This window comes from Syzygium oleosum, unplaced genomic scaffold, assembly GCF_021117445.2.
Source record: "Syzygium oleosum isolate NSW1041296 unplaced genomic scaffold, Sole_v2.1 Sole_v2.49, whole genome shotgun sequence".
NCBI classification, from domain to species: domain Eukaryota; kingdom Viridiplantae; phylum Streptophyta; class Magnoliopsida; order Myrtales; family Myrtaceae; genus Syzygium; species Syzygium oleosum.
Genome location: NW_026607533.1, coordinates 1,163,863 through 1,176,409, shown reverse-complemented (window position 1 = coordinate 1,176,409; position 12,547 = coordinate 1,163,863). Strand labels below are relative to the sequence as shown.

Sequence of the window (12,547 nt, the reverse complement as noted above, 5' to 3'; positions counted from 1 at the left end):
ATTCAATTTAGTCCTTGAACTATATGAAAATATTCAATGTAGTCTTTTAAACATGTACTAGAAGTTCAAAGATGAAATTGAATAAATTAAAAGTTTAGGGACAATATTACACATTGGTTTAAAATTCAGGGACTATATTGAACAAATTAAAAGTTCAGGAATAACATTATACGTTCGGTCAAAGTTTAGGGATTGTTTGTGTCATTTTCTCTTTTTGGAACTAATATAAAAATCACGACGACATAATTGAAAAAGTGAAAAAAGAAGGAGAAAAAAGAGCAGAACAGTGGCGAGATGCGGAGCGACGAAGCCAGAGTCCTTCTGGGCTTCCCTCCAAATTCTCGTCCCACTCCTTCTCAGGTGCGCTCCGATTCGATCTTTCTCCTTCTCCATCTCCGATTCTTGCAAGAATTCTGCCCAAAAACAGTTGATTTGTCGTCGGGCTCGATCTGGGTCTTCGTATTTTTTTTCTTATTCCGGCCCTTTCTTGATCGCTGGAATTCGTCCCACTCTGTTCGCAATCTTTTTCTTGTTGTTTCGTTGGTCCATTTTGCTTCGGTTCATTCAAAATTTTAGAGGGCGAGAGGGTTCGCGAGGTTGGCGACTCGTGTGGTCGGAGGATGATGATGGGTCTAATCTTTACCTGCCTCGGTTCAGTAATTATGAAACGTGGGACTGTGTTGTGGGTCTCTATCAAGATTTGCTTATGTGCACGACCTGCATTTTGGTGGGAGCTATGGTGTCCAACTTTGATGTCGGTTTGTTGCGGTTGGGTCGATTTTGTTGCAGGTTAAAGCGGCTTTCAAGAAGAAGGTATGGGAGTCGCACCCCGATCTCTTCCCAGTTAATGAAAAGCCAACTGCAGAATCTAAGTTCAAGCGGGTAACTACTGTGGCTCCTGAAATGTTGGAGCTTATATATATATATATATATTTTCTTCTTTATTTCTTCTGTGTTCAATCTTTAGTTAGCTGCATTTTGGTAATATCTCTAGGAACTGAGTTACTTCAATTGGTATATTTATTTGTTGCAGATTTCAGAAGCTTGCAACTGTATGCTGTCCGGTAATTCTCTCTAGTCTTTCAGAATTTGGAACGAATCAATTGCATCTTGAACAGTAGTTGTTTGGTAGAACTAGGGCTCGCTTGATAATTTGCGTGCTTCCTTTGAAATTCTAAGGGCATGGCATAATTAGCTTGTAACAGATTCCTGCTAAAAGTTGCATCCCTGACAGCTTTCTGAGTCGCTTCTTGTATATGACAAAGCTGTTTGTGCTTGCTCTTGAGATAGGTTTTACTTTACTATGTCAACTTTGGTCATGACTCACTTGAATAAATTGAGAGACAGAACTACTCTTATTGCGATATTCTAATGAAGCCAACTAAAAGGCGGCATTAGTATATTAATTTCATCTATTGATATTGGTAGTGGTCTCGTCTCAGGTTGTCAAATAATAATGAGTGCATCTGGGTTTGAGTTTGCAAAGCACGTGAGCGATGTTAGTGGCTGTCGGTTTAGAATCATATTCTAGAGTCTTTCCCCTATTATGAATTTCTGACATTGTTTCATGTTTGCATCATAGGTGCGAAATGGGAATATTCAGAGTCAGGTAACTTTGAAATCGCCGTGTCTGTGTGTGTGGGTTGTGGAAGGGCGTTTGTGGTGACAGAATGATCTCCTTTTTTCTACAGGTTCATACGTTCGTGTTGTGAGAAGGGGAGTTTCATCGGCAAATGGTGCAAAAGGACATCGTGTCCTCGTGGGGATACCTTTCCTACTCATCGTTCTGGGAACAGTCGGACTAGGTGGACTTAACGCTTCCAGGTGTTTTTCCAGCTTTGAGATTGCCAGGCTCGTGGGAACGTAATTTTTCAGTCACAAGCAATGACTGATGACGTACTCAACTTTTCATTTGTTTGTGTTGTCTAGGGCATACAACAGGGAAAAGGAGAATTATCCATCTCATAATCCCTTTCTTCCCTGATTTGGGAACCATAGCCAAAACTTAAGTCGGACAAATTGTCTGGCATCGTGGTCATCAAGTTGCATGTTCGACAGATAAGGCGCTAAGGCAAAGAAACGTGCGATGTTTTCCTGTGCGTGTTTGTTAATCCTGTAAATGAATACACCATCAAGAATATCAATCTCCGGATTACCTTCTTCATTCTTTTTAAGAGTCATATACAATTTGTCTGCAGCCATTGGTCATCTTAGCTTGCTGATTAAACACTCCGCAAGATCCTTTTTCTTGATGTATATTTTCTTTCTTTATGTCATCTGGTCATGTAGCACCTCCATATATCACTATCAATTTTTCAAATTGTATGATCGGTCTATGGACTTGTCACTGTGGATAAGCTACGAAAAAATGCAAGCACTTAGGTGAAACTGGTATAGTTCAACGGTACCGGCGAATCACATCAACTCTCAAGCCGAGGAAATGTGTGCTCGGTCGGTCTCGACTATGAATCAGGAGAAGCGCTGGGAAACTTCCATGTGTATCTCGAGTTATTAAAGCGATAGGTTAGCTCACAAGATTTACACCCCTCTAAAACAAGAAGCAGGGCCAACTTAGGACTCCAGTGAACATCAAATCAAATTAATGAATGAGTCCTACACCCTCTGCAATATCAAAATAGTCCAAAACATTGTAAGTTTTAGTTTGGCCAGAAGGAAAGGTGATAGAAATTGTGAGGCAGTATCAATTGGTCAAATTGCCCCAGCTACACAGGTCATTCCCTTGTCATACAGTTCTTTTTTCAGGGGTCAATGCGACAAATATACATGTCGCAGGGTTCAATTTAACACCGTTGAGATTCATTTCTAACCAGAAATGGGTTTACGAAAAACCAACATAATTTCAAGGAGGATACAGGAACAGTCCCAGATTGTAGGCATTATTTCCATAATGGTCTAGAGAAACAGACACACGGCCAAATAGTAACTTAAACCTATCCATCGGCATTACTAGTTCAATACAAAAATACAGCCAGTAAAAAGCTTCTTCCCCAACTAGTACCGCAATCATGCCTTGCATCAATAGCAATGCCTTCATCAATCATCCACCCACAAAGATCAGAATGTGCTGATGGAACGTAAATGCGAACTACATTTGACTGAACATATATTGTGAGCTGCTGAGAAAAGTCGTTGACACCTCTGGCACACATAACAGATGCGCTGCAAATTCTTCTGTGGAGACTCCATTTGTAACTAACCGTGTTGAAGCATTTTCTATAAGTCCATGTACTTGTCAAAAGAGTAAGATCTTCCGCACTATCTGGTTGTTGGAAATGAAGCTTCAAATCATCCAGCATAGACAATTGGTCTGCAATCTCAAGTAATTTCCTCAAAGTTGTTCTTGGCCTTGACCACATTATGGTTTTCAACCATGCAAAAACCAACAAGAAAGTTTGTTTGCGATGCAAATTATAGGTAGAGTACATAACTAGTTTCTATAATATAGCTTCTTTAGCATCCGAAAGTCTAATTATTGATGCATAAATGATTTTCTTCGCCAAAATCAAGCTTCGACTGTAGTATCCACGTCACTTTTAGTCTCTGCAAGAGTAATAGTAATCGGTTGCCATCCTATTTGGGGGTGAATAATCCATTTCTTGATTGTAATTATCATGTTCAATAGCTGGATTACGTTGCCCAAAGGAAGATCTTTTAAGCAAGCTCTCTTGATAATTAAAGCTGCCTCGTACCTGTCAAGAATATTTATTTGAAATAGAAAGAACAGAGCAGTCATATGTATAAGATAAAGGAGCAAACCAGTGAAATAATGATAACTGATTATAAACTAGAATCAAGAAGAACAGAATGTTAACCTGCATCTAGAAGCAAACAAGGCTGATCTTCCAGCTGCAGATGACAGGAAACTTTCTATGCGATCCCATATTTCTTTCAGGTATTCACTAGGATTTCCACCAATAATGTTGACACAGTTCCATAATTTCTCATTTCTACCCACGTATAACTGCAGTGTCCCTATATTTTGCTTTACAACCATACGTTGCTCAAGCGCACTAGCCAAGGCCTTTTTCACATCGATATTCCGGAACTTAGAATCCCCATAACGTATGCAATCCGTGATGTTTGCTTCAGTAGGAATAATTTTTTCTTCTTTCAAAGTGTTCAATGCCAGTATTATGACACCAATAAGGCCTTGCACATACTGGGAAGGCGGTGTGTATCCCTGACTTCCCCAGACACCATTGCCAGAATCAACATTAACAATTTGAGGAGATGAAGATGAAAATTCAGGAGCACTGGTGTATCTGCTGTCAGGTTGAAATTGTTGACCCATGGACACATGGCTTCTGTTCAATGTATTATAGCTAACTGATTTAGTAGATTCATCAAAGCTAGAATTGTTCTCATATCTGTCCATTTGATTGCGGTATTGTGCATAGCTTGGGGATTCAGATAGCCTTAGATTGCCAATATTGGGTATACTTGTGACTGGAACAGAAGCAGGTAGAAAAGTGTCAGGCCTTGGAGGAACCGGACGAAAGTCGCGATTAGGATAAGAACACCTTGGGTCACCATGGCCAAAATTAGGTTGCACTGGAGGGTTGTTTGGAGTAACTGGGCGAGGATAGAGATTTTGTGGAAAGCCGATAGTCCCATAGGAATCATGTTTGCTAGGAGAACTGTTTGGCTCAGACCTACTGGCAGAGACAATAGACTCACCAGCACTAAAAAATTCATGGGGTGCTTTCTTAAACTGCTTTTCTTGTGTAAATTCCCACTTGTTATGATTAGTATTTTTTGTATCACCATTACCAGGAAAACTAGCCGCTCTGGTCATGCTTGACGGCGTAGGAGATCTCCAAACCTGTTTTCCATTAGCACTATGTGTGCTATCGCCAAACCTCCCAGTAGTAGAAGTTTGGTACCTTACTGAAGACAGGGACATACTATCAGAAGTCAAGAGTTGACTCGTCTGGGTTGGTTCGTAAGTTGGGTTCTGTAGCATCCCAGTGATGCATGGATAGTTACCATTAACAAGCTGCAATGATTCGCCACTTGCCAGAGGGGATTCTCCACCAGCAAGATTTGTCCACAACCATACGCTCTTCGCAGCAGCTACCAGTGGAGCGGATGCTTTTTGTGGTTGTGCCAAGAGTATATTATATCTTCTCATACGCAACTGATGGAGGGCGTTAGAAAAGTCCCTATCGCCGGAAATCAGCAGATAATTTGCTGGAGCGGGATTATCCACAGCCCAAAACAGCATATCAACTAGAATCTTCTTGTCACTGGCATCCTTCACACCTGTTTTGATCACATGAACCATCTACATCAAAATGCCGACCCTCTGAGACCTTCCTCCACACTAACGGGGGGAAATAGCAACAAATAAGAAACTGACCACGAAACAGTATACATGGCCCTACACATAGCAGATTGATTAAGCGGAAAGAATAGAACTTTTTAGCTGTAGAACAAAATAAAAATCTCAAAGCAATGTCCGGAGATCGCATCATTTGAACGAGTCCGTGCCTCCGTCAACTAAATGACAATATCCTTTAAGTCCTCCAAATTCATCACATCAAACAATTTTAACCCAAGCGGTTTCGATTCTAATGCCTAAGTCCATCCAATCTTCCAGATGCCTTAACTTATCCGCGAAAAGATTTAACAAAAATCATCAAACTACGACGAATGCACTGATTACAGCAAGTCAGCAAAATCGTCGAGTGTCAAATTTGGTTTAACAGAGGTTTCATTTGCAGCAGATGCGAAGACAAACCAACTGGACATATCACAGGCTCAGTCACCCAAAGAGACGAGACGAGACGACACCAACCAAAGAAGAGACAAAGGAACACTTCGTAAAGAACCTCGAAGAACCACAATCTACCAGGCTAGGGTTACGGCAACATCAAATCATGCGCTCGGCAATCGCTACAGCAACAACCTCGCTAGACAAGAGAAGCAACGAGGGAAACAACCGATTGACACGATAGGGTTTTCGCGACCGATTACCCGCGGGGACGTGATTCAGCGCGATGCCGGTGCTGGAGAGGGCGTTCTGGATCGAGCTCGGGAGCCGGTTGGTGTCGCCGTAGGCGGAGATCGAGACGGGGCCGCAGTAGTTCATCTTCACCAGAGCTGAACTTATGTTCTGCGCGATCGCGTGGGGGTCGCACCCCTTGGGGACTTGGCAGTTCTCTATGTCCCACCACACCGACGTCTTCGCGCTCGCGTAATGCGCCTCCGCCCTCGCCGGCGGCGGCGCCGACGCCGCGGCGGAGGCGGCGATCGTCCCGGTCACGTCTCCGGCCATGGCTACCGGCGGGGGCGGGGGTGGATACTGGCTGCTAACTGTACAGCTTGCTGCTTCACGGGCGGAGCCTCTGCAATTTTTCGTGGGGAATCGCGTGTGTACATATTATAGGAGGAAGGGGGCAGGAGCAGGACGACTGAATTTACCATGTTGACCCTGGTTTTTGACCGTGTGGAAAGTGGCAGTTGACGGTCAATTCACCATGTTGCCCCTGGGATGTGTTTTTGGGGGAAGGAATAGCACGGTTGGCCCAATTGTCTAAAAAATCCCCCAACTTTACGCCTCGTCTAAATCTGTCCCGGATTTTTCTTTATCTAATAAAAACCCAAACTTTAGGTCTAATTCAAATCTACCCCAAACTTTTCTTCATTAAAAAAAAACTCAACTTTAAGTTCAGTCCCAAATTTACCCCAAATTTTTTTTGTCTAATAGAAAAAAATCATCGATTTTTACACTAGTCCTAATTCCGTCCCCATTAGCCCTTTGTCCCTTAATTTTATATTATAGAATGGTTTTATTTTAGAAATAATTTTCCATTTCACATTGCTGCTGTGGATTTATTATCAATGTGGAAATGCTACGTCAAGTTGAAACTAGACCACGGAAGTAGATTTGATAATAGATTGAAAGTTGATGATTTTTTTAAACAAAATAAAACTCGGGGTAGATTTGGGACTGGATATAGAGTTTGGATTTTTCCGAGACAAAAAAAAGGTTTAAGATAGAATTGGAACTAAACCTAAAATTTAGAATTGTTTTTTAAGGAATCAGACCTATTAAGTTAGCATCTTTTTGATAATTATTAGGTGCTTTGAGAGCACCGAAAACGAAAGCGAATAAAAGAAGGTTTGCCTCGCATATGAATAATTTAGGAGATATCTTTTTTAGAATAATTATTTGTATTGTTTTAGAAAAATTATTAAATGAAACATATTTTTATTATCAATAATAATTTATGTTTAAAATTTTTTAATGAGACTTAAATTATTTTTTCTTAATTCATTTTTGTAAGTTAATTTTAAAAAAATGTTTTCTAAACCTTTAATTTTCTTTGAAACGAGGCGCTCAGTTTAATAAGATTTTTAACTCGTCATGAGTTGCGAGTTTTAGGATAACTTTGGCATCACATTCACATTTACACAACTTGATAATATTGGGGATGCGTTTGAAGTGCATTTAATAAATTGCCCAAAAATCTAAATCCGAGAAGTCATTTGTAAAATTATGTCCATTTCTCTTAAACTCGAGACCCATTTTTTCCTACAAATAACTCTAAATCTTTCATAATATATGAACCCAACATTGTTAAGTGCAAAATTCTTGTAATTTTCATCAGTTAAATTGTTGTTGGAAATTTTCCATGACATTCGATTGTACCTTAATGAATGGCTTAAGCCCGTTGAAACGCACAAGAAGGTATTATCGGATGAGGGTCTTTACTAACACATTCCCAAAATTACCAACACCAATTTGGAAAAATTATCATCGTATAATAAAATTTACTAATTATCGATCTGGGTTAGAAATTGATAAAAGTTATGAATTTCACAGGAGATTTATTTTTCTTCTTTTCTAGGCAATCCAATTGTGATTTGCCTAATCTAATGCAAAACTCTAAGTTCAACTTCTTTGCCAAGTCCCGATATGCTCATGTAATGTCCTAATTCAACATACACATGAAAAAGGTGACGTGTGACTTAAGTCACCATTTCGAACCTTGGAATAAATTGTGTCCTAAGTTATTGTCTCATAATTCTGCCTTTTATTTATTTATTGGTCGAATTCTGTAATTTATTTGGTTGTTATCTTTTGGTCGCGAGATACTCATTTTCTCGTATTGATTGCTGGAAAATTAATAGTTATAATACTACACGAGAAAGTGAAAGAAATTGCAAGTTATAACCGCACGTGTGTCACATATGAATCAGGCGGAATAATTTTTTTAAGGATTTAAATTATTATTTAATTGAGTGGATGCGTTGCGAGTTATTACTAAATTTTTGTGAATTATATTATATGAGTGAGAGTAGTGCGTAGTTTAAATTTTTGATGCGGGGTTAATTTTGTAAAACAAAAATATAAATTATTAGAAATGTGCATAAGTTTAGCACTCAATTGGCGTAATCAAAAGGTTTACTACTAAATTGACAAAAGTGCAACAAGTTTAGAATTTTTTGGACAATTTTCTCCAGGATCGTATGAACGCTTAGATAACACACTTTCAAGTTAGAGGTACTAAAAGGGTGTTAATAGAAATATTGAGGTGGCTAGCAATATCACATAGAGAGGGTGAATAAGTGATTATAAGCCAACTTGACAAATTAAATTGGAATTAAAGCAGTCAAGATTAATATCATGTGAAAACAGAGTCTAAAGAGAGACTATGCTATAATCATATTTATTTGTGTGCAATATACTATCAAAGATAATACTAAATAGTCAAGGGATAGGAAAAATTGCACACAAAAGTTTTAGTGGTTTAGTTTATTGTAAACCTACGACCACTCTTCACGTAAACAGCCTACTGGCTGGATTTTATTAGTGAATGTCAGAAGTTACAAAAGTGAGTGATAACACTCAATCTTGATAGGTTATCTTAGAGTCACTCTTTTAAAACCTCTAAAATACTAGACTTTTGAAGCTTACTGAGACAAGTGTGTAGGGTAGAAGCTCTATTGAACTTTGGAATTTCAGATTCACGATCTTTATTTTCTTCATCACCAGAATTTCTTTTTATATTCCTCCACTTCCAATCTAGCCGTTGGACAGTCTACAAAGGATCATTCTCCAATTAACCCGTTGGACACGAATGCTTCAAAGAGATTGAGTAGATGTTGAGTGATGAGATCAGAATTTCCCATTAATTCAATCACCTATACAACCAAAGCTGGGTTTTCATAAGTAGAGTTCTTTCATTGGAAAGAATATCTTGCCTTTGGACGATTGTCAATCAATCAAAGATGTCTAGCTTTGAGTAAGTTTGTTGCAAAACAATATTTAAGATCGAAGATCAATCAACATTTTCTATAAGAAAAATCCGAGTCAGATTACTAATCGTTCTGACATATATGTACACACACACACACATACATACGTTGTATTCTAAGTCTGAATAGATTTCTCGATTAGATGATACTATCTGAGTCTGAATACTCCCTGAGTTTGAATAGACTTTACATAGAGTCTAAAGATGCCAAACGTCTTGACAATATCCACGTGCAAGTTTTGGTGATATCCTCATATTACTCTAATCATATCCATGACATACATTTATGATGTCCTCGAAGTAAATATTCGAAACTTCATACATAATATCTAGATGACAATAACTAGAGTCTGAATATCGTTTTTTCGTGAATATCACATAAAAATATTTTCATTAGATTCAATAGTCACTATGGAAGGTTTTGTCAATCCTCAAAACATATTAGGAAGTTTTCTCAACAAATATTCGCGTAAACAAGTCCCTGAATTAGAAACCTGGTTGCGTAGGAATCGAGATGATACTTTCGTGTCTCGATTGGTTTTTAGCCAACTTCAAATGGCCAGTGGCGACTCTGAGAAATACTTAAGTTGTTAAGAACTTTAAAAATGAAATTCAACATCAAGCGATGTATGGTCTTGGGAGAGCTTGCACTCTTAATTGATGGTCCCCTTGGATCGTCGGAATCATCTTTTCAACAAACCATTTGGACGTCTTTCAAGCAATACCTCTAAACCTATTTCCTGAGGAGCCTTTGGGAGAGGTCACGACACTTTGTTTAGTATTTGATGATCCTTTGCAGGTTTCATCTCTAAATGGCACTATGGGGCAACAAGTGCACAAACTGCGTGGTATAGATCATAGTGACTACTTTTACTGAATATTAATTGGGTCATTGATTGGATTTTGGATGGTTTCCGACATTAGGTTCACCTGTGCTCTGAGTTTTTCTAAAGGTTGTTGAAAATGCAGGCCAAGAATTTTCTCAGCGGGTTGACACTTTTTCCACTGATGGAGGCGTATTTATCGGCTAATCACAGCTCCGAATAGATGTCGAGCTGTTGTCTCTGGGAAGCAGCCCTCCCTGCTGGATAAAGACAGGCGTGAAATTCCTACTCCAAGAGAACAGATGGCTAACAAAGACACCACAGAAACAAAAATTAGAGCTGAGAAGATTCCTAAGCGGTAAGTTGATTGTCATCTGTTGAAAATCAGCAAAACTACAAAAGAAAGGTTGATATCATGCATTGACGAGTACAAGCCAATAGTAATCAGGTTACATCGATGGCTATGATATAGAGAACGATATAGAGTTAGTCGTGGTGATACCCAAATTAGCTTTCCAATAAAGGCGCAAATCGTAGTTTGTTGTCCATATTTTGTGATCTCCTTATGGATGTCTCCGTAGACAATGAAGATATATAATTCGAGATCCTGTTGGACCATTATAGCTGTACTTTGTTCTTAATAAAAAGAGAATTGGTATATTTAGAAGCTTTGAGTAAGTGGCCAAGCCGTTAAAGAAGCTAAAGTGGTGATAAATCCCGTTAATGTCTTTTTTTAGAAAAAAGGACACTAGAAGTGCCAAAAGTTATGTACAGCACTCACTTTAGTGTCAAAATTTTTTTTCGGATCACTTAATTGCCGACTTTTTAAAAAAACGATCACTTAAGTGCCAACTCCGATTTGAGTCGCCGGAAATCCGACATGGCCATATTTTACTAATTTCTCAGTCCTACATGGCTCGCCGGCGTGCCCAGTCAGCATGTAACCCCTAAACGACGTCGTCTAAAAGTTGTATATAATGATCATTTGAGTGCCAAATTTTTTTTGAAGCGATCATTTCAGTGCCAATCGTTGTTAAAAAATGATCACTTCAGTGCCAGTCATTATTAAAAAAAGTGTTCATTTCAGTGCCAAGCGCGCACCAGCACAAGTGCTAGTGCAAGCGACAGAGTCAACACAGAGAGCTGGCGGAGGAGGATTGAAAGAAGATCAGTTCAAATATCACGATAATGTCGCCTCACACTTGATCCGTCACCCTAACTTGTAATTGTTCTTTTCATTTTTTTCTATCAGGTTCATTCATGGAACGGGGGCTCAAAACATTGAATCAAAACAAATACATTAAGTGCGGCAAAAGGACACTATAAGTATCATAAGTTGTGTACGGAGATCACTTTGGTGCCATAATTTTTTTTCGGATCACTTTGGTGCCAAGTCGGAGGAAAAGAGATCATTTTAGTGACTCCGGCCAAAATTCCAGCAAAAAAAAGAGCCACGTCAGATTTCCGGTGAGCCATGTTAGCATCGGAAATTAATAAAAAAAGAGCCACCTCATATTTTCGGCGGCCATGTCAGCATTGACACTAAAGTGATCGTTTTTCAAAAAAGTTGGTACCAAAGTGATCCGAAAAAAAATCATGGCACCAGAGTGATCTCCGTACACAACTTATGACACTTATAGTGTCCTTTTGCCCATTAAGTGCTTGTCTCTTGTGCAAGGAAAATTGCATCGTGGATGCCATGACGGTAGCATTCAGATACTGGGTTTTTTTATGCTCCGTAGCTCCAACACAAGTGTTTTTGCGTACATATATCGCTTTGTGGCTATAGTCTTTGCTCCCGTTGGAGCACTGACCGTCAGAATTCAGTTGAAACCAGGAAATCAATTTGGTATCAAGGACACTCAATTGCATTCAGAGTGTTCTCGAAAATTAGTTGGAAAAAGAAATCCGATCCATGTAGTGGATTGATATATTCTCTTCCTTGGATGGAGCAACCGTTAAGGTATCCATAATAAGGAAGAACAAGATATGTCTTGTCCTGCCATAAATATAATTTACATCTCAAGTTCACTCATCACTTCCACGATTTCAGAGCCAGCTCATGGAAGCATTAAATTCTTGATTCTTTCCGTTAATTTCTCTCTTTCCAACCCCGCTCAATCACTTGATGATCTTGCCTCTTGCCTGCCATATTTTCGAGTAAAAATATCCCATTGATTTCTCCTCTTGGCTATCCGTGATCTCTTTCACGATTTTGCCTCCTCAAATCTTCGAAATTTTCTCTTTATAGAGTTCAAATAAAATCTCTTAAGTTGACACTGAAGAGAAACAAGGCAGAACAGAGCCTTACTCTGTTGCAAAAAACAGAGCAGAAACAGGACAAACTGACTGTGGCTTTGCCGGCGACCAGCAAGGGCTATGAATGGCAAGTGGCTTCAATCTATGGCCGGCCTGAGATATTGGCGACTGGTGTGGGTT

At 39.2% G+C, this 12,547-nt stretch overlaps 2 protein-coding genes across 4 annotated transcripts; one reads left to right on the top strand and one right to left on the bottom strand.

Moving 5' to 3' along the window:
- The first annotated feature begins 232 nt into the window (after positions 1 to 232).
- Positions 233 to 2,336, top strand: LOC115689512 (protein CAJ1). 3 transcript variants are annotated; one of them, XM_030615571.2, is made up of 6 exons: positions 233 to 360; positions 790 to 882; positions 1,034 to 1,064; positions 1,583 to 1,609; positions 1,692 to 1,824; positions 1,930 to 2,336. In XM_030615571.2, exons 1-6 carry the CDS (start codon positions 295 to 297, stop codon positions 1,982 to 1,984), a joined length of 405 nt encoding a protein of 134 aa, XP_030471431.1. In that variant the 5' UTR covers positions 233 to 294; the 3' UTR covers positions 1,985 to 2,336. The 3 variants fall into 3 exon arrangements, with proteins under 3 accessions (XP_030471431.1, XP_030471432.1, XP_056162983.1); XM_056307008.1 differs by having other exon boundaries at positions 265 to 360; positions 790 to 813; XM_030615572.2 differs by lacking the exons at positions 1,583 to 1,609; positions 1,692 to 1,824; positions 1,930 to 2,336 and having other exon boundaries at positions 1,034 to 1,579.
- Positions 2,337 to 2,870: 534 nt separating this feature from the next.
- LOC115689549 (uncharacterized) lies at positions 2,871 to 6,377 on the bottom strand. The gene is made up of 3 exons (XM_030615624.2): positions 5,998 to 6,377; positions 3,834 to 5,283; positions 2,871 to 3,710 (listed from the first exon to the last, which is right to left on the bottom strand). Exons 1-3 carry the CDS (start codon positions 6,296 to 6,298, stop codon positions 3,524 to 3,526), a joined length of 1,938 nt encoding a protein of 645 aa, XP_030471484.2. The 5' UTR covers positions 6,299 to 6,377; the 3' UTR covers positions 2,871 to 3,523.
- Between the last annotated feature and the right edge of the window lie 6,170 nt (positions 6,378 to 12,547).